The sequence below is a fragment of the Hylobates moloch genome, unplaced genomic scaffold (assembly GCF_009828535.3).
Source record: "Hylobates moloch isolate HMO894 unplaced genomic scaffold, HMol_V3 SCAFFOLD_2, whole genome shotgun sequence".
Classification (NCBI taxonomy): Eukaryota; Metazoa; Chordata; class Mammalia; order Primates; family Hylobatidae; genus Hylobates; species Hylobates moloch.
The window spans coordinates 12989748-13011060 of record NW_026652277.1 but is presented as its reverse complement, the minus strand read 5'-3'; the positions used below and the strand labels follow the sequence as shown (position 1 = coordinate 13011060).

General features: G+C 45.5%; 1 protein-coding gene across 3 annotated transcripts in view; it reads right to left on the bottom strand.

Moving 5' to 3' along the window:
- FRMD4A (FERM domain containing 4A) overlaps positions 1 to 21313 on the bottom strand; it is a 692562-nt gene that overhangs the window by 86827 nt on the left and 584422 nt on the right. For all 3 annotated transcript variants that reach the window (XM_032158219.2, XM_058431644.1, XM_058431642.1), the window contains 4 exons: positions 12924 to 13007; positions 5701 to 5766; positions 5379 to 5436; positions 3144 to 3230 (listed from right to left, as the gene is read on the bottom strand). In XM_032158219.2, the coding sequence (XP_032014110.1) occupies positions 3144 to 3230; positions 5379 to 5436; positions 5701 to 5766; positions 12924 to 13007 (295 nt within the window). The remainder of the gene's footprint in view (positions 1 to 3143; positions 3231 to 5378; positions 5437 to 5700; positions 5767 to 12923; positions 13008 to 21313) is intronic.

Here is a 21313-nt window from a genome sequence, read left to right as displayed (position 1 = left end):
ATGCCTGCCTTCTTGAATCATCCCCGACCCTCACACAGATTCCTATTACACCACTCAGACACTGGCTGGATTATCACACATCTTGGAGGACAGGATTTATGTCTCATCTCAGTGCCCAGGGATGTGCTTGGCACCTAATAGGTATGCAATAACTTTGTTTTTCTTTCTTTTTTTTTTTTTTTTGAGACAAAGTCTGGCTCTGTCACCCAGGCTGGAGTGCAGTGGCGCGATCTCAGCTCACTGCAACTTCCGCCTCCCTGGTTCAAGTGATTCTCCTGCCTCAGCCTCCCCAGTAGCTGGGATTACAGGCATGTGCCACCACGGCCGGCTAATTTGTATCTTTAGTAGAGACGGGGTTTCACCACTTTGGCCAGGCTGGTCTCGAACTCCTGACCTCAAGTGATCTGCCCACCTCGGCCTCCAAAAGTGCTGGGATTACAGGCGTGAGCCACTGCACCCAGCCACAATAACTGTTTTTTTGAGCGAATGAATGAATGATGGCTGTGACAGATTGGTAGTCTGTCCTTCAAGTAGGAATGGGCTGGAAAATTCTAACTTCTTCCTCCAAGGCCACAGAAACCCAAGTGATTTTCAATAACAACCCAGTCTGGGTTAGAGCCAATGGCCTGGAAAACTATATTGACCTTTTGACATTTTTAGTTCACGGACCTGGATAAGTTCCATTCATTATGTAAATTCTCTTATTTGATGGCTGATTATTCATGCCTTTGGACTCTTACTTTTCCTTATCTTGAAGCCTGTTTTAGCATCTTATAATAATAGTTATAATTGACTGAGCCCTAGCTATGCATCCTTTCCTGTGTTTTACATACATGAAGTGCTAGCTCATCACCTCTTCACTCTTCGTTAGAACCTCAATTAGAGAAATAAAGAAAGCTTAAACATATTAATAAATTGAACCAAACAAGTATGAATACGTGTTAGCATATCCTCTAAAAAGCTTAGAGGGAAAAGAGATTTCAGCCGTTGGATTTTAATGATCTCTGCTGTAGATCTCCATTATGCACGTCGGCCTTGGTCTTCCATCACTACGGGCAAGAGAGTGCTCAATGTATTGCAGCCAGAATTTTGTTAAAGGCTTTAGGAAGTGTTCTTGGCTTTTGCAAGCAGCAAAAACAGTCAGGCAGGTTGAAAAAGAGAAGAGTCAGGCCAGGTGCAGTGGCTCACACCTGTAATTCCAGCACTTTGGGAGGCTGAGGAGGGCAGACCACTTGAGGTCAGGAGTTTGAGACAGGACTGGACAACATGGTGAAACCCCATCTCTGCTAGAAATACAAAAATCAGCCAGGCGTGGTGGCAGGCGCCTGTAATCCAGCTACTGGGGAGGCTGAGGCATGAGAATCGCTTGAACCTGGGAAGCAAAGGTTGTAGTGAGCCAAGAGCATGCCACTGCTCTCCAGCCTGGGAGACAGACCGAGACTCTATCTCAAAGACACAAACAAACAAACAAACAAACAAACAAAAAATAGAAGGGTTGTTCTAAAAAGAAGGAGGGAAGAGAGAACTCAGGAAGAAAAGGCACAGAAAATTAAAAGGGCCATGTGGGAAAAAGGCACAGGGAAAACAGGAAGAAAAATACAGGGAGGGAGAGGCATGGATCTCACAATCGAGGAAAACAAAGCCAGAAAAGGTAAGAACAGAGGGTCTAATTCATTTCTTGTTGCATATAAATGGATAAGGAAAGGCTTTAGAGATAGCCGCAAAACAACACTCCCTCCACCCGCCAAGGAGCCAAGTTCTTCCTGAATTGTTCCCAGTCAATAATTCCCCCATCATTTGCTCAGCATCTTTTCTTAGAACTTAACCACCTTACTGATCAATGGAGTAAAAATCTTCCCAACATGGGAACATTTTTTCTTCTATCAATTTAATAAAGAAGGTGGCGAAGGACAGATGCTAGCTGGAGAGACTACAATCCACTCAGATATGTAGTGTGGGTTTCAATCCTATTTGTGGATAAAACAGCTTGGAAAGCAATCTGGAATGACATAATGGCCCAATATTGCTTTTTCTCTGCTAAAGCAAGTGTGGTTTTCATAGGTTTTTAATATGTATTTCAGGGTTTGAACTGCATACCATCTCTGTTATTCTCCGCCGGGGGATCTGAATGATAGCACTCGCCTCTAAGATATGTTTCCATTAGAATTTTTCAATTTGTTCTGGTCTGAAAAGTGTGTGTAAACGAAAACAGAGAGAATTCAAATGCTGTATCCCTTTCAAACATTCCATTTTGGGTTTACAAGGACTTTGCAAACCGTTCTCTGTCTCTCTCCCTCTTCAGCAAATAACCTTATTTTCTGATCACCTTTATCGAGCCAGAAAATATGTGCTGGATTTCCAGGAACCCATCTCCGTCTTATTTTTCAGCTTTTCTGTTTTTTGTTTTGAGACAGAGTCTTGCTCTGTCACTCAGGCTGGAGTGCAGCAGGGCAATCTTGGCTCACTGCAAGCTCCGCCTCCCGGGCTCAAGCTATTCTCATGCCTCAGCATCCCAAGTAGCTGGGATTGCAGGCATGCACCACCATGCCCAGCTAATTTTTGTATTTTTAGTAGAGACAGGGTTCTACCATGTTGGCCAGGCTGGTATCGAACTCCTGGCCTCAAGTGATCCACCAGCCTCGGGCTCCCAAAGTGCTGGGATTACAGGCGTGAGCCAGCGTGCCCAGACTTTCAGCTCTTTTTGACCTGCAATCTCTTCTTTCAGCTCTCCCACCTCCCCTGATCCTGTGCCAGAAACCTTTGGGAGAACTCAGACCGGCTTCAGGATTCAAGAGAAATGTTACATCGTTTTTCCAAAGAATACGACCCCGCCCGAAATTAAGGAACACGATAGTCCCTCAAAAGTCTCTTTGCCTATCTGCTCTGGGGGGAACTGAGCCAGTCATCTCACCCTAAGTAATTATAACAGCTTAGGTTTCCTTAGAGACAGGGAGAAAAAGATGAAAAAATATTTACCCGGGGAACTCAGATGGGATTGCTGTGGAGTAATTTGTATACACTAAAATTAGCAGGGGCTTGGTGAGACTTTAGGCTGCATGGTGTTAGCATTTTTAAAGTGACTTCTATGCCTGTTCTTCTCTGGATCTGAGAGGAGTTAAACACACGCAGGAGACCACCCTTACCTTTCTTGGCTTCACTTTATCATGGTAGTCATACTGGAAGATCCCTTTGTAGCTCAGGCCCAGCCACCACGGTATGCCCTGCTTGTCCTAGAACATCAAGAAAAGTTCGGGTGAATATGGGACTGGAGGAAGTAAACACGCGCAAAGTGGAGATTTCCTGGCTCGGGGGTAGACGAGGGAAAGTGCCATTTCCTTGGAATGGATGGAGCCCACCTGTCTACTTTGTTCCTTAACAGATGCGTCCATCATTGAAGGATACTCTGTTATGTGAAGAGGGTGACATGGGGAGTGCTGGGGGCCTGGCTCTGCTCTTAATCAGCCGCACAGCCGAGGTCCTTTCCCTTTATAAATAAGGAATGAATGCCCTGCTTGCTCTCTCTCTCTCTCTCTCTCTTTTTTTCCTTCTAAGAATTTAGGCATTCCACGCTGGGACGCCCACTCACCACAACTGAAAATCTGTGAGATGTCACACCTAATAAAAGGACCTTCTGGGCAGAGAAACTGTCCTCGATGGTCAGAGCCAGAGGAGCTGTGGAGACGATGGAAAGTGACTCCTCTCATTTTAACAACAAATCACAGCAAAGAGTCGGCCCAGCTTTACCCAGGACCTTCCCCAGCTCCGGGGAGCACAGGCTGGAAGGTGTCACCCTGAGGTCCTGCTCACCCAAGATGACAGCTGGGTGCCAGGCAGGGTTTTAGGACTCATGCTGTTGGATAGGGTAGCACAGTGGAAGCCGAAACAGTCTCAGGACTGAATTAGAAACACCAAGTCCCTGTTTATAGTGAGTCCCACTTTCTCCAGGTGGGTGGGACAATCTGGTCATGGAACCTCCGCCTCCGGTTCAAGGATCGCCCACCGGCTGGTCTCAAACTCCTGACCTCAGGTGATCCACCCGTCTCGGCCTCCCAAAGAGCTGGGATTACAGTCATGAGCCACTGCGCCTGCCCCCGTGGTTTATTAACAGAGACCTCTTGTCACCTGAGCGTAAGTTGCAATTCTATATTCAAATAGGAGGATTCTGAGTTAATTAGAGCCCCCAGAAGCTAGGATTTTATAGTGAGCATATCAAGCAGCTTTTCCCTAGCTATGCCCTAATTGCCAAGTTTCTAAATAACCTAATACACCCCCATGGTGGGTGTCTGGAAAACTCGAAACTGGCATCATGGTTTTGAAATATTTGTGGGCCGTGAGTTATTTCAAGATGAGCAAAAAGATAAAAGGCAAAAGAGATAAATCTTGAAATTTCTTTTCAAGCTTCTGGGTATATGATTTCTTAAAACTTTAAAGGTGGGATAAAATCCTTGTATTAAACCCCTGCCTCTGGGAAGCAGCTGTGTGCACTGCAACGGTTTCAGAGAACAGAACAAGAGGAAACCCAATGCCACTGCAACAGCAGATTGACCAGAGAAGGGCTGTCATCACACCATGAAACAGGGCATCAGTGAGATCACAAGGCCACTGCACAGGGAGCCTGATGCAGCTGGGCCAGGCTTCCTGGATTCGGGCTCTTTTCCAAATTAGTAGCACAGCCATTGCTTATGCTTTGAGGTTCTAAGTGCCAAACACCCATATTCCTCTGGCACTTTGAAAATCACAAGCCCTGCTTCTGATCTTTACCAAACTGAAATAAAGAGCACAGTTTTGAAGTTTTCTTGGAAGGCAGAAAGCATATATATCAGAGGCAGCCTTTCTGTTAAGTTCTAGGGCTGACAAAGAAATGGACCACAGGTTGCAGCAAGTTGAAAGACTGGATGAAGTTTCCCGTCTTGAAATTGTCTCCTCGCAGCATGCAATCTTCCTGACCAAGTCCTCCTTGACTTCCATTCCCACCAGGAATTATAAAGAAAAAAATAATGAGGGCTGGGCACGGTGGCTCACGCCTGTAATCCCAGCACTTTGGGAGGCCAAGGCAGGGATATCACCTGAGGTCAGGAGTTCGAGACCAGCCTGGCCAACGTGGCGAAACCTCGTCTCTACTAAAAATACAAAAATCAGCTGGGTGTGGTGGTGTGCACCTGTTATCCCAGCTGCTAGGGAGGCTGAGGTAGGAGAATCGCTTGAACCCAGGGGGTGGAGGTTGCAGTGAGCCAAGATCACACCCTGCACACCAGCCTGGGAGACAGAGCAAGACTCTATCTCAAAAGAAAAAGAAAAAGAAGAAAACATATAATGAGAAGTTTTGATTTGTTTGCTTAGGGGAGGTTTGGCAACTTTCACCAAATGAGTTCACTTACCTTCACTGCATAATAGTGAACCCCGTAGGTTGGGAGAGACTCCACGATGCTCATGTAGCTGGAACGACAACACGAAGATACACAAACACACACACGCACAATGCGCAAAAGGCTAGTTATTCAGCAGATCTGGTATCATATACATACTTGTGTATGTGTATGTGATAAAGTTCTCGGAGTGATTATTTACTTGAAAATTAAATGGAAACATACACTCCCCACTCCCAGATATGTCTCTGGAGAGGAACTGAACAATCCTGACATACGATATATTAACACACACAAACACTGTCCCCCCGTGAGCTGGGAAGGGGCCACTTACTTCACGATTGCTTGACCTCTTGTCTGACCGTTCAGTTTCTTGTAGTGCTCAATGACTCTGTCTTCACTGCAATTAGAAGAAAAGAATGCTGTTATCGGAGTCCCTAGGTCAACAGCCAAGCTTCCTGCCAGTAAGATATTTCTCAGTCCCATCTCATAAGAAGCTCCAAGGCACCAACAGCTCCTGGAGAAATGATTTGTCCCGGAGTGGCATTTCCAAACTCAGTCTGAGTGCTATCTATTTGGATGTAGATTTACTTTAAAAAGAGTCTGTTTTCCCCTCAAAGGACTTACATTCTCTTTGTCTTGGATGTTTTTTGTTTGTTTGTTTTTTTGTTTTTTTTTGAGATGGAGTCTTGCTCTGTCACCCAGGCTAGAGTGCGATGGTGCGATCTTGGTTCACTGCAACCTCCACCTCCTGAGTACAAGCAATTCTCGTGCCTCAGCCTCCCGAGTGGCTGGGACTACAGGTGCGTGCCACCACACCTGACTGATTTTTGTATTTTTAGTAGAGACAGGGTTTCATCATGTTGGCCAGGCTGGTCTCAAACTCCTAACCTCAAGTGATCCACCCACCTTGGGCTCCCAAAGTGCTGGGATTACAGGCGTGAGCCACCATAGCTGGCTTATTTTGGATTTCTAATCAAGAAATATTAAGACTGGAGCCCAGGCTGGGTGCAGTGGCTCACCCCTGTAATCCCAGTGTTTAGGGAGGCTGAGATGGGGGGATTGCTTGAGCCCAGGAGTTTGAGACCAGCCTGGGCAACACAGTGAGACTCTGTCTCTACATAAAAATACAAAAATTAGCCAAGCATGGTGGTGCATGCCTGTAGTCCCAGCTACTTGGGAGGCTGAGGTGGGAGGATTGCTTGAGCCCAGGAGGTCAAGGCTGCAGTGAACTAGGATTGCACCACTGCATTCCAGCCTGGGTGACAGAGTGAGACCCTGGCTCAAAAACAAAAAACAAAAGAACAAAAAGACTGGAGCCCAGGTTTTGGGATCAGCTCCTTGGAAGAAATGGTACCGTGAGAACAAGAGGAAGCAGACAGTGGAGATGACGTGTGAATTCCCGGGCTGAACTCCCTGGGGCCCTTCTTATCCTCATCTTCCCAGTCCTGTCGACACAGGGCCTCATGGGGGGATGGCAGGCATTGACCTTAACCAAGCGCCCACAGCCTACCTGCTCTGAATGCGTAGTCAGGGACGGAAGGCTTTCCAGGAGGATGGAACATTCTGGAATTTGGGCTTGGTTAATATGAACCATGAAGCAACAAAAGCCCCATAGGAACGCTTGGAGAACAACAGCAAACCAGCTACCAGAATTAGACAGGCACTCCCTCCCTTTTCAAAATCTTAGGTTTTTTGTTTTTGTCTTTGAGATGCAGTCTCCCTTGTCACCCAGGCTGGAGTGCTGTGGCACGATCTTGGCTCACTGCAACCTCCACCTCCCAGTTTCAAGCAGTTCTTGTGCCTCAGCCTCCTGAGTAGCTGGGATTACAGGTGTGTGTCACCACACCTCACTAATTTTTGTATTTTTAGTAGAGATGGGGTTTTGCATGTTGGCCAGGCTGGTCTCGAACTCTGGGTCTCAGGTTATCTGCCCACCTCTGCCTCCCAAAGTGGTGGGTTTATAGGCGTGAGCCACCACGCCCAGCTGAAATCCTAGTTCTTATATAACAAGAGGTTAGCTGGCTTCTTGGCAGCAGTGGCAAGCCTGCCTCCTGAGAAGTGACTCTGGTGCCCATGGGGTAGGAGATACGGCCGCTCCCACCCCTGCCTTCGGATGGGCAGAGCCAACCTCGGGAATCCCAGGGAAGCAGGTGCAGGCAGAAAGCCCCACCCCCACCTGCTGAGGTGTGGAGTCCAGATACCTCGGCCTCCCTGGTCTGGCCCCAGAGCCTTGGAGCCTCAGTTCTCACTCTCCTGTCTTACTCCTCTTCACCCTCCCTGTCCTCCGTCAAAGCTCCGTGAGGGGAGGTGATTCTAGGGGTTTACCCTCGAGATCTCAGTAGAGGATCTTTATTATCTATTATTATTATTTTCCAGACAGGGTTTCGCTCTCTCGCCCGGGCTGGTGTGCAGTAGCATGATCCTGACTCACTGCAACCTCCATCTCCCGGGTTCAAGCAATTCTCCTCCCTCAGTCTCCCGAGTAGCTGGGATTACAGGTGTGCACCACCACGCCCGGCTAATTTTTGTATTTTTAGTAGAGATGAGGTTTCACCACATTGGCCAGGCTGGTCTCAAACTCCTGACCTCAAGTGATCCGCCCACCTCAGCCTCCCAAAGTGCTGTGATTTCAGGTGTGAGTCACTACACCTGGCCCTACTATCTATTATTCATCAGCCCAGGATCTACCTAAAGCCTTCTTTTACCCATCTTTTTCTGTTTTCATTTTTAGCAAGGCCAGCATTGGGGGTAACAGGTTCTACACATTCATCACCTAGTCCTTGGGGGTAATTTATTTCGCTTTCAATGACTACCTTAACCTCCAACTAGTGTCTTTTAATTTTAATATTCTGGAATTTGATGCATAGAGGACAGTGAGAGGTCTTGATAAAGAAGGGTCTTTATAAATACCCAGAATGAGGACGAGCCAGCTACAGGGGGCCTTGCCTCAGTTGGAGAGTCACTTCCGTGGGGTCTGGATATCCTCTATTCAGAAAGGGGCAGACCCAGCCATCTCTCTCCTTGGCTCCCCCACACCGAGGAAGTTCTATGTCAAGTGTGACAAAGTCGTCTCCTGAAGACAGTTCTCGAAAAGCATGCTCCCCAAGGGCAGGCCCAGCCTCACTAAACCTGCAGAACTGTGTCAGGAGGTTCGGCGGCTCCACTTCCTTCCATCCCACTCACTAAATCAACAGCTGCCTTGGCGTGTTTCCTACCACGTGATCTGGGGTTTTGTGAGGTCGACTCCTAGATCCAGGGTTAAGCAACTCAGTGTAGATAGGGGCCTTTTTCCTTTGCAGCACTAGGGAGAGAGGGTCCCTGGGGTGAGTTCAAGAGGTGCAAGTCAACATAGCAGTGTAGCCACAAACACACAGAAGGCTCAGGAGAAACACCAGTGAAAGAAAGTCAAAACTGCTGTCAGAAAGCTGCGCCACTGTTTAACCACTACATGTCCTGACCACAGGGTTCTGGGTGGCTGACAGCTGCAGACATCTTTGCCACCCCCTGTTTGCCCTGTAACTCCTGCTCTCTGAGGCCATTTGTGAAGCCACAATAGTTGCCTTCTCCATCCTCAGCTTTTCCTGCTCATTTTGCCCCCTTAAACATGGTGGGCTTATTCTGGGTTAACAGGCTCAATCCTGACCGAGAACCTATTCTGCTCCCAGCCTGTCCCCACCTCTGCTCTGGAACTTCCCAGAGAGCTGAAGTGCTCTGAGCTTTGCAGACAATTTTCCCATACCCTAGATTTGTAGCAGGGACTCAAGGGGATAACTAGCAGAAATCCAGGAAGCAGAGTAAGCGCTGTCTGGAGGACACAGGGTTACACGGAGGAAAAAGGCAAATGACCAAAGCTGCCTGTCCCCAGGTCGCTGGCTGGGTCATGTTGTTAAGTCAAATGACCTCTCTGCAGACAAGGGGTACAGGAAATGCATGGGTGATGGAAGGGGAAACAGGGATGGTGATATGATATGGTTCCCCGTCTTGGAGCAGCTGCTGGCCTGCTGTGCTCAGTGGTTTCAGGGTAAAAAAAGATGTCCCTGCACACCTTATTGAGGCGGTAGGGGTGGTCAGGTGGTCCAGCATTTACAAACTAGGCCTGCGAGGCAGAATCCAGGTCAGGGTCCTGATCCCTCCTTGTTCCGTGGCCCTGGGCACATCATTCTAACTTTCTGCCTCAGTTGCCTCCTCCACAGGGAAATCACATGGTGTGAAAAGTCCATGCTCGTTAAATGCAGGGGGAGAATTCGCAGAAAGGCTTCTTGCACCATGACCCAGCATTATTATGCTGCTTTCCCTGCTTTTTAATGACATGATGTGACTGTATTTCTTCTCTTCATTACCATCTGAAGTAGGTTGGTGTACGTATTTTTCAGAGGAGAAATTGATGAAAGCTACCTGGCTAGTCACTGCAGAGGCTTGGCTGGGATGCTAAGACCCACTGCCTTGGTCACCAGGCTGCAGCCTGCAGGTTGCCCACCCAATGTGCGAACTCCAGCGGGGGCAGGAGAGCCCCCGAAGAATGGTGAGTACAGCTCCTTAGTTCAGGAATGATCAGGGGAACTGGACACTCTGGGCAACTGTGATGAGAGGGGCAAAAACGTCTCCCCCACCAGTGAGGGGTCCTGGTTAACCTTGCTGAGTGGTGAATCTGAGGCCCAGAGGGAAAAGCAGTGAACAAGCTGTGTGCACCTGCTCTCTCTTCATTCTGTATCTGTAGGAAGCAGGAACAGCACTTATCCCTCCCCTTGCGGCTTTGCTTTTTAAAAATCTATCTATATATAGGGGTACAAAAATACAGTTAGATAGAAGGAATATGTTCTAGCATTTGATAGAACAGTAGGGAAATTATAGTTAACAATAATTTGTTGCATATGTCAAAGTAGCCAGAAGTGAAGATCTGTAATGTTCCCAACGCAAAGAAAAGATAAATGTTCGAGGTGATGGATATCCCAGTTACCCTGATTTGACCACCGCACATTATGTACAGATATCAGAGTATATATACATGAAAAATATGTACAACGATTGTGTATCAATAAGAATCAAAGTCCATATAAATAAGGTTGAAATATTAGAGCCAACATCAAGTAGCCCACCACAGTGAAATGCGGTGAAAGGGCCTGTTGTGGTTGTGGTTGCTTTTCAGTAGGGTATCGTCAGGAGGGTCCCTGTCATTGACTTTTATACATCGTCTGGGCTGTGATGCTGACTGAGGGCATGTGGCTCCCCCGTCCTGCCACCCTCTCAGGGCACTTAACACTGGCTTGGGCACTTATGGGTCTGAAGGAGGCTCAGGGAAAGTGCTGGCCTGGTCATGATGGTATGGCATGTTCTGCCAAGCCAGCTATAGGTGAAGATGCTCATATGCAGAAGAGACAGAGAGAGTGTGTGTGAAGGGCAAGGTGCCTCTGGGTTCGTAATCATGTGTGAGTACAGAGCAGATAATGGAGATGGTGAAGGAAAAATCCAGAGACACAGGGAGGAGAGAAGAAATTCAAAACTCTCAGGTGAGCATAGCAGTGTTCTAAGGTTTGGAAAGGAGTGAATGAAGGGATGACTGAGAGACCCACAACAGGACAGGTCTCAGAGGCAAAGGGATTCCTCCCTGGTCCTCTCTAGTTACCTTCTCACACCCCCAGGGCCTTGACCATTGGATTTTTGGAGGTGAACAGCCAGGAGGCTACAGAGGGATGAGGCCCAGTGGCACAAGGAATTAGGGAGGTGGGTAATAGGGTCCATGAACAAGGAAACGGGACCATCATTTTTGGGGGTTTGGATTGCAAGTCTCGACATTTGGAAGCTGATGCATGCAAAATCCCTGCAAGTTAACAGATTTTGCTCTTTGGGGGCAGGTTATAATTAGAGAAAGCCATTATTTATTTACATCTATGTTTCCAAAAGAGGAGTGGCAATAAAACGGCTCAGAGAGATGAAATTAGGGACGCCAGACACGGAAGGGAGCTCGCAGCCTCGGGCCTCGGGACCAGCTCCCTAGTGATGTGGTCTCTCAGAGACATGTGATTTATGAGCCAGAGTTGTTTATTTGTTTGTTTGTTTGTTTTGAGATGGAGTCTTGCTCTGTCGCCAGGCTGGAGTGCAGTGGCACAATCTTTGTTCCCTGCAACCTCCGACTCCCGAGTTCAAGTGATTCTCCTGCCTCAGCCTCTCGAGTAGCTGGGACACCAGGCGTGCGACACCACGTCCAGCTAATTTTTTTTTGTATTTTTAGTAGAGACGGGGTTTCATCATGTTGGCCAGGATGGTCTCGATCTCCTGACCTCGTGATCTGCCCGTCTCGGCCTCCCAAAGTGCCGGGATTATGAGCCAGAGTTTAATGCTGCTAATGAGCCCTGCCTCAAGACGTGCCCTACCCCAGCCACACGGATCCACGAACAACTAGATCACTGTCTGGATAAGTGTCCAGACAAGATGAAATGCCCATAATCCATACAGTTCAGAAATTGTCATCAAAAGCACTTACACAAGTCACGTGTTGTAGTTTATTAGAATCAACTTGGTCTGTGCTTTTTGTTTTGCTTTTAAATAAAAGGAGTTGCAATGATTTCTGTTAGGTGATCAGAAGGAACATCAGAGAAGAGGTATTACAGTTATTAAAGGTCAGTGGCCAGGGCTTAGGAACCCAGTAGGATTTCAAAACATTATCCAGGAATGCAAGCTCTGCCCAACTGTGGCCCAGACCACAATCTGGGAGCCTTTCAAATGCTTGAATCATTCAGAATCAGTCATTTAGGGCCCGACAGATGAGCTATGGCATAATGTTACATAGTGGCTAATCAGGAGATATGAGGGAAAATAAAAGAATAAATCTCTCGCTTCTGAAAGAAGAAAACCCTGTGGTTCTCCCACGTCTCAAAACCTCACACATGCTGTCATCAAATGACAGGCGTTCCCAAATGAAACTCTAGCAGCACGTGAAAGGCTCTCGAAGGCGGCAAAGCTTCCAAAGTGAAATTTTAGAAGGTATTCTTTTTGAAAATTAAAAAAAAAGAAGAAGAAGAAACAAAAAAGGAGAGGTCTCACGCACAACGCTTCACTTAAGTAAATGCAGAAAACGGGCCAGGCGTGGTAGCTCAGCCCTATAATCCCAGCACTTTGGGAGGCCGAGGCGGGTGGATCACCTGAGTGAGGTCAGGAGTTTGAGACCAGCCTGGCCAACATGGTGAAACCCCGTCTCTACTAAAAATACAAAAATTAGCCAGGTGTGGTGGTGCGTGCCTGTAATCCCAGCTACTCAGGAGGCTGAGGCAGGAGAATCGCTTGAGGCAGAGGTTGCAATGAGCTGAGATCATGCCACTGCACTCCAGCCTGGGTGACAAAGCGAGATCTGTCTCAAAAAAAAAAAAAATTAATTAATTGTTAAATAAATAAATAAATAAATGCAGAAAATGGTTTCATGAAGACACAGGGTATTAATACAGCTGCAAGTCCAGGCTGGCATGAGGGAGCTGGTGGAGGGAGGGTATATTCAGTTGTCCTGTGTCCCCTCGCACCCCGAGAGGGACTCGCTCCTGGGGAAGACTCCAGGGGTCTTACCAGTAGGCCAGGGAAGGGTGCTCCTTCAGGGCTTGGGTGGGAAGGGCTGGCAGCTTCTTCAAGTCACTCCTCACAACTTCATTGCTGAAAGAGAGAATGCCCAGAAATGCACTCACCCTCTGAGAAAATAGTCGCACTCACCCTCTGAGAAAATAGTCGCACTCTCTTATACCACGTGGGCCGCTGCCTTGTCTGAGAGACCCCACATCTGCTTCCCTGTTAATAAAAAGCAGTGGGAGGAAGGGGCGCTCTCTTTTTATTTCCTTAATACAGATGTAAACGAAGGCAGAACACACCAAGCCCAGTAACTGCTTTTCACCGTGCAGAAAGCAGGGCAAAACACCTTCAGACGGCCAGGGGCGTCTTCCCAAACCCTGCTCTCACAGAGGGGCACAGAGTGAACGCCCCTGAGCAGCCCTCAGCAGGAATTTGGGGAGAAGAAGGGTCCCCAGGGGTCCCCCGGGGCAGGATCTTAGGAGAAGCTCCCCAGAACCCCGCCGTTAGTCTCACAGAGCTCTGAGAATGGGCAATGGCGCCGCTGTCTCCCTAAGAGCATTTGCGCTGCTCATACACAAAGCTGGTTTTCATGGCTTACGTTGACCACATGCTGGAAACTGTTTTCTGAAATATGACAAATACATACTGATGGAGTCTCCTTTATCTGAAATGCTTGGGAGCAAAAGTGTTTCAGGTTGCAGATTTGTTTCAGATGTTTGACTGTTTGCATTTATACACTTACTGGTTGAGCCCCACAAAACCCGAGCATCTGAAATCCGAAGTGCTCCAGTGAGCCTTTGCTTTGAGCGTCATGTCGGCACTCCAAAAGTTTCTGAGTTTGGAGCATGTTGGATTTCGGATTTTCAGATTAGGGAGACTCAACCTGTAACTTTTGCTTTTGAGGAGGCTCAGAAACTACTTAGAAAGTGTGAACTGCATTGTCTGGGCCAGGCTGAGCATCCCATATCCCAAAATCCCAAACCAGAAATGTGCCAGAATCGAAAACTTTTTGAGTGCCAACATGACGCTCAAAGGCAATGCTTATTGGAGCACTTTGGGTGTTGGATTTTCAGATTTGAGGATGCTCAACCAGTTGGGATATAACACAAATATTCCAAAGCCTGAAAGAAATCTGAAACACTTCTGCTCCCAAGCATTTGGGATGAGGGAGACTCAACCTGTACCATCAGGCAGTTTTATGCATCTAGTCCCGAAACCAGAAATTCTTTTCCCCATAGTGCTTAGGTCTGGAAGATGCTTTAAACTCCCCTAGCTTAAGCAGCCTTCTTCAGGTGCCTGACTCCTCCCTAGACACTCAGCAGGTCTGCATCCCCTCTAGGCCGGATCATCTGTGGCGTCTGCACCCACCTACTACCTCCGGAGCAACAAACGGCAGCCACTTTGGGACAGTTTTGATACTGAAAGAGCACTTCCCTATCCTGGTCCACCAAAGAGCCTTGGAAACCTTAGCCAGGGTTGCAAAGGCACATGTAGGAGAGTTCTGCCTTTGATTCGCGGTTCTGACTTGGGCTATGTTAGCAGCTTCAAGGTTGCTTATACTAACCAAGGCAAATACTGGCCACCAGGACACTGGGCAGTGCCATCTAAAAAGGAATGAAACAGGTATAACTGTTTCATTTTTAGCAATGTTTTTCATTTTTAGCAATGTTTTTCACTTTTAGCATGTTTTTTGTTGCCAAAAAGCAATGAAACAAGGTATAACTCTGAAGGAAGGAAGGAATACCGCAGCCACAGAGGGGAGTTCCTGAGGTGCTTGGATGGTGGACACTCCAGCACCCATGCTGCTAACTGGAGGATGCATTGTTCCCTGTGTCCCCGGCAAGAAATACAGCCAAGGGCAATGCAATGATCAGCATCACCATTGGATGCCCAGTGCCACTGGGCAAGACCACACCAACATACCAATACATTACATCTGTGTGTGTGATGATAAGGAAACACACGGAGGTTTGGTGACATTAGAGTGCTCCCAGAAAAAGCATTTTTCTGTTGCCCTAAGAAAGAATGAGGCCAGGCGTGGTGGCTCATGCCTATAATCCCAGTATCTGGGGAGGCCGAAGTGGGAGGATCCCTTCAGTCCAGGAGTTCAAGATCAGCTTGGGCAACATAGTGGGATCCTGTCTCTACAAAAAATACAAAAATTAGCCATGCACAGTGATGCATGCCTGTAGTCCTAGTTACCCAGGGTGAGGCTGCAGTAATTCTGATTGCAACACTGCACTTCAGCCTGGGTGGCAGAGGGAGACCCTATCAAGAAAGAAAAGAAAAGAAAAGGGAGAGAGAAAGAGAGAGAGAGAGAAGGAGAGAAGGAGAGAGAGAAAGAGAAGAAAAGGAAAGGAAAGGAAAGGAAGGAAGGAAGGAAGAAAGAAGGAGAAAGAGAGAAAGAAAGACAATGACGATGACCAGTGGTGTTGGTGAATCCTGGCTTCATACGACCAACTAGAGGGAAAAGCTCAAAGTGTGACTGTTTGAATCAATCCATCCAAGTACTTGAACTGTTAGAATCTAAATGGTAAGGCCAGGACAGATCAACTGATAATCAATAAGCTGAAGGTGTTTATGAAGCCCCTGCTATTATGTGGAAAGAATTGTAGAGGATATAAAAAATGATGAGATATGGTCCTTAACCAGAAGGTGCCCACGATTTAGCTGGGAAGGCAAGAGGAGCACCTACAAGGCTCACTGACCACAGGGGTGATGTGTGATCATGTCAATCCAAACAGCAGACACGAAAGCTCAGAAGAAATAACGGCCCCCCTGGGCTCTGACGTAAGACTGGCATTGGGGGAGGCTGTGCATGAAGAAAAGGATAGGAATATCACTTTTTTCCCGAGTGGAAGGAACACGGAGAGACATGGAAGCCACATGAACTGAAGAAATCCATCAGAGTAAGTGGAATGTCAGGGGCAATACACTGAAAAGGGCAGATCAGGCAGAGAACTGTGAAACTTTAATGCCAGGCTAAGAGGGTTCAGCATCTCCTGGGTTTGATCCAGGAGGCAGACAGCAGGACAGCCCCTGGTGATTTCCAAACGGGTAAACTCCTATAGTGTTCAGGAAAATTCAATTCCAATCCCAAGTACGGTTGGTAATTTTTACACACACGCTATAAAGGCATAGTTTCAGCAAGTATTCAATTCACCAAACACTCGAGGGCTCACAATGATGAATTTCCGGATCTTCTCTCCCTGCTTCACGGTAAGTTCCCTGAGAAACGGGATTTGATTTATTGGTCCATCGGCACACAGAGGGCTGGCTTCAATGTGAAAGGCACTTTTCTTAGATCAACTTTATTGGATGAAACCATGAGAAAGGCAATTAGTGGCTCCCTGAAGGAGCTGAAACTTGAGTTTGGGTTTTACTCACACCCATCACATCTAAAGTATATTTGGGGAAGGAAGGAACTCCAGGAGGAAGGGATCATTTTACCCACCAAACCCTTGCTTGTTGGCAAACAAGTTGCCCTGATGACAGCCACAGGTTTGATTTCCTCGCCGAAGCCTGCAGTGGGTTCTCTAGCCCTGCTCCAGGGCAAGGTTACACACAAAAAAATCTAACAAGAAATCACCAAGGCGTGAAGCCCGTCCGAATCCATTATATTCTGGAAGGGATCCATGGCCCTTCATCCTTCCCCGAGGACAAATCTATAGAAATGTTCTGTTTGCTTTTCTGCTGTTTATAAACATCTGCAATAACGTAAGGGTGTCTAGCCCTGTCAATCCGGCCAAACTCTGTGGCTGAAAATCAGAAAGCTCCCCTAATGGGAAACTTGGTCACTCTACCCCCAGAGCTTGCAAGGCTGTGGCCTAACGAATGTTCTAGAAGTTCACAGCTTCCTCCCTCAATGTCTTCCACTTTGACATTTTCCCCAGAGTTCATGACATATGATAAATGCCAACTTATAAAACACCTTAAGGCAGTTCACTGTGGCTGCATTCCATTTTTAGAAAAATGCAAAAAACAGCTGGATGTGGTGGCTCATGCTTGTAATCCCAGCACTTTGGGAGGCTAAGGTGGGATGACTGCTTGAGTCCAGGAGTTTGAGACCAGCCTGGGCCACACAGCGAGACTCCATCTCTTTAAAAATAAAAATATAAAAAATAGCCAGGTGTAGTGATTTGCACTTGTAGTCCCAGCTATTTGGGAGGCTAAAGTGGGAGGACTGCTTGAGCCCAGGAGTTTGACATTACAGTGAGCCATGATCATGCCACTGTTCTCCAGCCTGGGCAACAGAGGGAGACCCTGTCTCAAAAACCAAAAGAATAGAAAAGAAAAAGAAAAATGCAAAAAGGTCTCTTGAAAAGCCAGTTGCTAAACTGAGAATAACATTCAAGTCTTCTTATCTTTAATATTAATCAGCTTTTATTAAAAACTCTCCAGCATTTATTAATGTTGCCAGGATAAAAGTGGTATCAATGCTGTATTGGTCTTCGATTTAGTGGTGTTTTTTTTTTTTTTTTTGAGATGATGTGCCTGTCTTCTACAGCCTATATTCCTCATAAAACAAGGAAAGTTAGAATGATCTACTGGGGAAAAACAAAGATTTCTAGCAATATATCAAATAGAGAATTTGCCACAATGAACAACAACAAATTTAACCAAGATACTACAAAGTGAAGGGAGCAAAAATTAAACCTGAGAGGGAAGGATGAGCAAAATCCACAATGTGTTTGCTTTTCTTTAAAAAACTTGGAAATAACTTTTTCAAGAAAGTCCCCTTGGGTCAAATGAGATGTATGTAATTTGTGGGAGAAACTTGGGGCGAATAGAATAGGCTTAGCATGAAAGAATTCTTCCTAAAACCAGTTGTTTCTGTCTGCACTTGCACAAAAACAGCAGAGCACAAAACCCAGAATGTGATACTATCGTAACAGAAAGGAACAGCCTGCAATTCAGAAACAGTAATATAATGCTAGCATTGGCCTAACTCCTCCATATTTTATGAGCAGATCATGAAGGTCAAGTTCTCAGGAGCGGGATATTTCATAAGTAGAGTATTGCAGGTCCTTAATCCATTATCACAATTCCAAAATTCAAAAAGCTCTAAGAAATATTTCTTAACCCATCTAGCTGCAAACTTCATCTTTTCGCATGAGGCAATGATGGATCTTTCTATTTGCGCCCACTTGCTGGGCACATCCATGTTCTGTGCGGGAGGTGTTGATGTGTTTAATTCCAGGTGCTGCCCTAGGCCCTACCCAGGGTGTGGTACAAACCCTGAATTACCTGCCTAAATCCTGCCAAGTTCTGAATTCGTAAACATTGAGACCCTAAAGTTCCAGTTACCCATATGTGGCTCCGTGTTCCTTTATTCGATCATACAGTGGACCTAGAAAACTGAGACAGATTAATGAGGGAAGTTATAGATTTTTATTCTTTGCTGATCTTTAAGAAATCATGCAGGAAACAATCTTTCATTTCCCTTTCCTTCCTTCCTCCTCCTTTTTTTGGTAAACCAAGGTGAAGTTGGTTACAACCAAGAAAAGAGAGCACCTGCCTATCTCCGCCCAATCATATGCTTTTTTCCCCAGGTGTGTTGGAAAGAAATATGGCAGGAGTCTTCCACCATTGGTTTGGGTCCCATCTGTCTGAGAAGCTTCTCCTGCCACAGTGTGTGACCATTCGCAGACAAAGGGAATCACCTGGAGGCCCCAGGAGGTTTTTCCAGCATGGGATTCTGAATTCTGGGCATGTATCATAGATATGTCACATGAATTTACCATCTGTTTGTGGGGGGCAACATTGCAAACACATTTATGAAATATGTACCTTTCTATTTTTTTTTTTTTGAGACAGGGTCTCGCTTTGTTGCCCAGGCTAGAGTGCAGTTTTGAGATCATGGCTCACTGCATTCTCCACCTCCCAGGCTCAAGTGAACCGCCTGCCTTAGCCTCCAAGCAGCTGGGACTACAGGTGCTTATCACTGCACCTGGTTAATTTTTTAAATATTTTGTAGAGATGAGGTCTCACTATGTTGCCTAGGCTCATCTTGAACTCCTGGGCTCAAGCAGTCCTCCTGCCTTGGCCTCCCAAAGTGCTGGGATTATAGGCCTGAGCCACTGTGCCTGGCAGTGCCTTTATTTCTGTTGCTAATTGTTAAGTTATACAAGCAAGGATTTCTTCCTTGATTACTGAGTCTGGTTTTCTGGGGTGAAACGCAAGTTTTATGAATTTCTAATTTATGTTAGGTGTAAACATGTAAAATTAAAAACAAGTTTAAAAATTGTTTCATAAGTCTACAATTTCAGGCAAATAATTTTCTCAAAAGCCCAAGAAGAAACGATTGATTAATTTTCTGTATTTCTCAGTATCACCCTTTAGTTTCAGAATTTCCACTCTGAAAAACTGACACAGTACCATAGCCATGAAACGTTTTGCTGTTCACAGGTATAACTGAAAATATGATATTTTAATATGTTAAATAAACGCTTAACAAAAGAAGTAAGCTGTCATAATACAAAATTTCCTCCTTACTTGGCTTCTAAGCAATTCACATAGAATTTGAAGACTATCATCCTGCAAAAAGAAAAATCCACCCTATCCCTTTCCAAATACTTTTTTATGCTTTGAAAATGTGAATTACACACTTGAAAGCTCAAATAGACTTTTGTGCACAAAACAAAGCTTTCTGTAACAATTTATAACTTTTCCACTTGAACGTTTTGCTTCAAATTTTCACAGATTCTGTTCCTTTCAAAAGCTCTTGCTGGTGTGAAAGATTCCATCTGCTCTTCAATTACTCATGGCCCTTACAGTCATTTTTAAATCATGGGAAAACGCCACACACAATTCTTTCGTGTGTGCATGTGGCGTGTGTGTGTGTGTGTAAAACAGTATATAAATAGTATACGAGAATTATATTAATTTCAATTCTTCCCACAAAAACTCTTCTTTGGGCTGTTAGGTGTGTTTCAAGTTTAACAGATTAACTTTTTTTTTTTTTTCTAGGATGTTTCCAATAGGGAAATTTGCAAGTTTAGATAGATATTAAAGTTACTGTTAAGTTACATAAGTTATATTCCAAATGTTAACTATTTCAGACATAATTGAGTATTTTTTCAGTAATTATCTAAAAGTCTCAGCAAGTCTATTTCTCGTACCATATGATCATGCCAGCTGTTTATTTTCAAGTGGCCAATTTAAAAATTGTAGGGAAATATGCCCCAAATGATCTAATAACGATTTGAAACCGAGCTTGCTAGAGCTACAGCTAGAGCTGTAGTAGTAAAACCGCTTAAGTAAGTGCAAGGAAATGATATTGGTATACTAGGAATTGTGATTTACAGACTGCTGCTTCAGATTCACCAACTCTTCATGTTGTAGCTGGCAAGAAAATGACTTTGTCATCTTTTTAAAGATCGCAATCGATATAAATGTTTATATTACTAAAAAAAGTCTTTTAGAAGAAAATTAGTTCTTCGTGTTCTTTTCCTGTTGATCATCTAAAGCTCTTCCTTTAACCTATGACTTCCCAAAAGGCACCCTCTGGCCTGGCAAAAAAGACTTACAAACCTGGAATTTTCGGATACCAGTAAGTTGAGTTCAGTTTATATTAATTCACACATGGCTCTTTATAAAGGCAGAACAGATTTCAAAGAAAGAAAGAAAAAACCAAGAAGGCACTCTTTTTGGGTCATAAAAATTTCTTTCCACACTAGTGAGCACACCATCCCATGGTTTATAGAAGATAAAATACTAAAAGGTCTTTACATTTTTGCCTCTAACTGCTCTCCTGGGCACCTAATAACATGTGGTTTGTGGAAGTTAATGGGAATTTTTCAGCACAAATAAACACTCCAACTCCTCTTCTAAAATGGAGGTGAAAATCAATTTTCCTTGTTAATGAGGGACTGCTACTATTTGTTTCCATTGATTGGGTGATGCATTGTTCTATTTCTAAAAGCAAGCTGTTTTTCATTTTTTGTTTTAAAGAAACAGAATTAGTAACTTGCAGAATGACACCGCAGGTATACACTAAGATTTCTTAGCCGCCACTCACTAAGCTCTGATAAGCTGATACTCTCTCACTTGGACTGGCATTTCATCTTGTACAGATGTCATATAAACTGGCCCCCAAGTATTCAATCAAAACCTGAGTTCTCTTCCTTCGGTGGCTGTGTTTATTTGGAATGGTGAGCCTGTAGACACAGGGTCCCTTCCATCGCCTCTTAAGCATGTGATGGGTTCCGCTGAACAGAGCCAGGTAGGCAAAACGTGGCCCATGAATTTTACATGGAATTTCCTTACTATCTGTCTTTTCCAGGTGCTGTTTGCTTTCTGGTCTTAATAAATCTCATGCTGGGAGAATCCTGTTTCAGTGATTAGCATCAGTATATCCAGTCCTCGGAAACAAAAATATTTCCAGGTCCCAG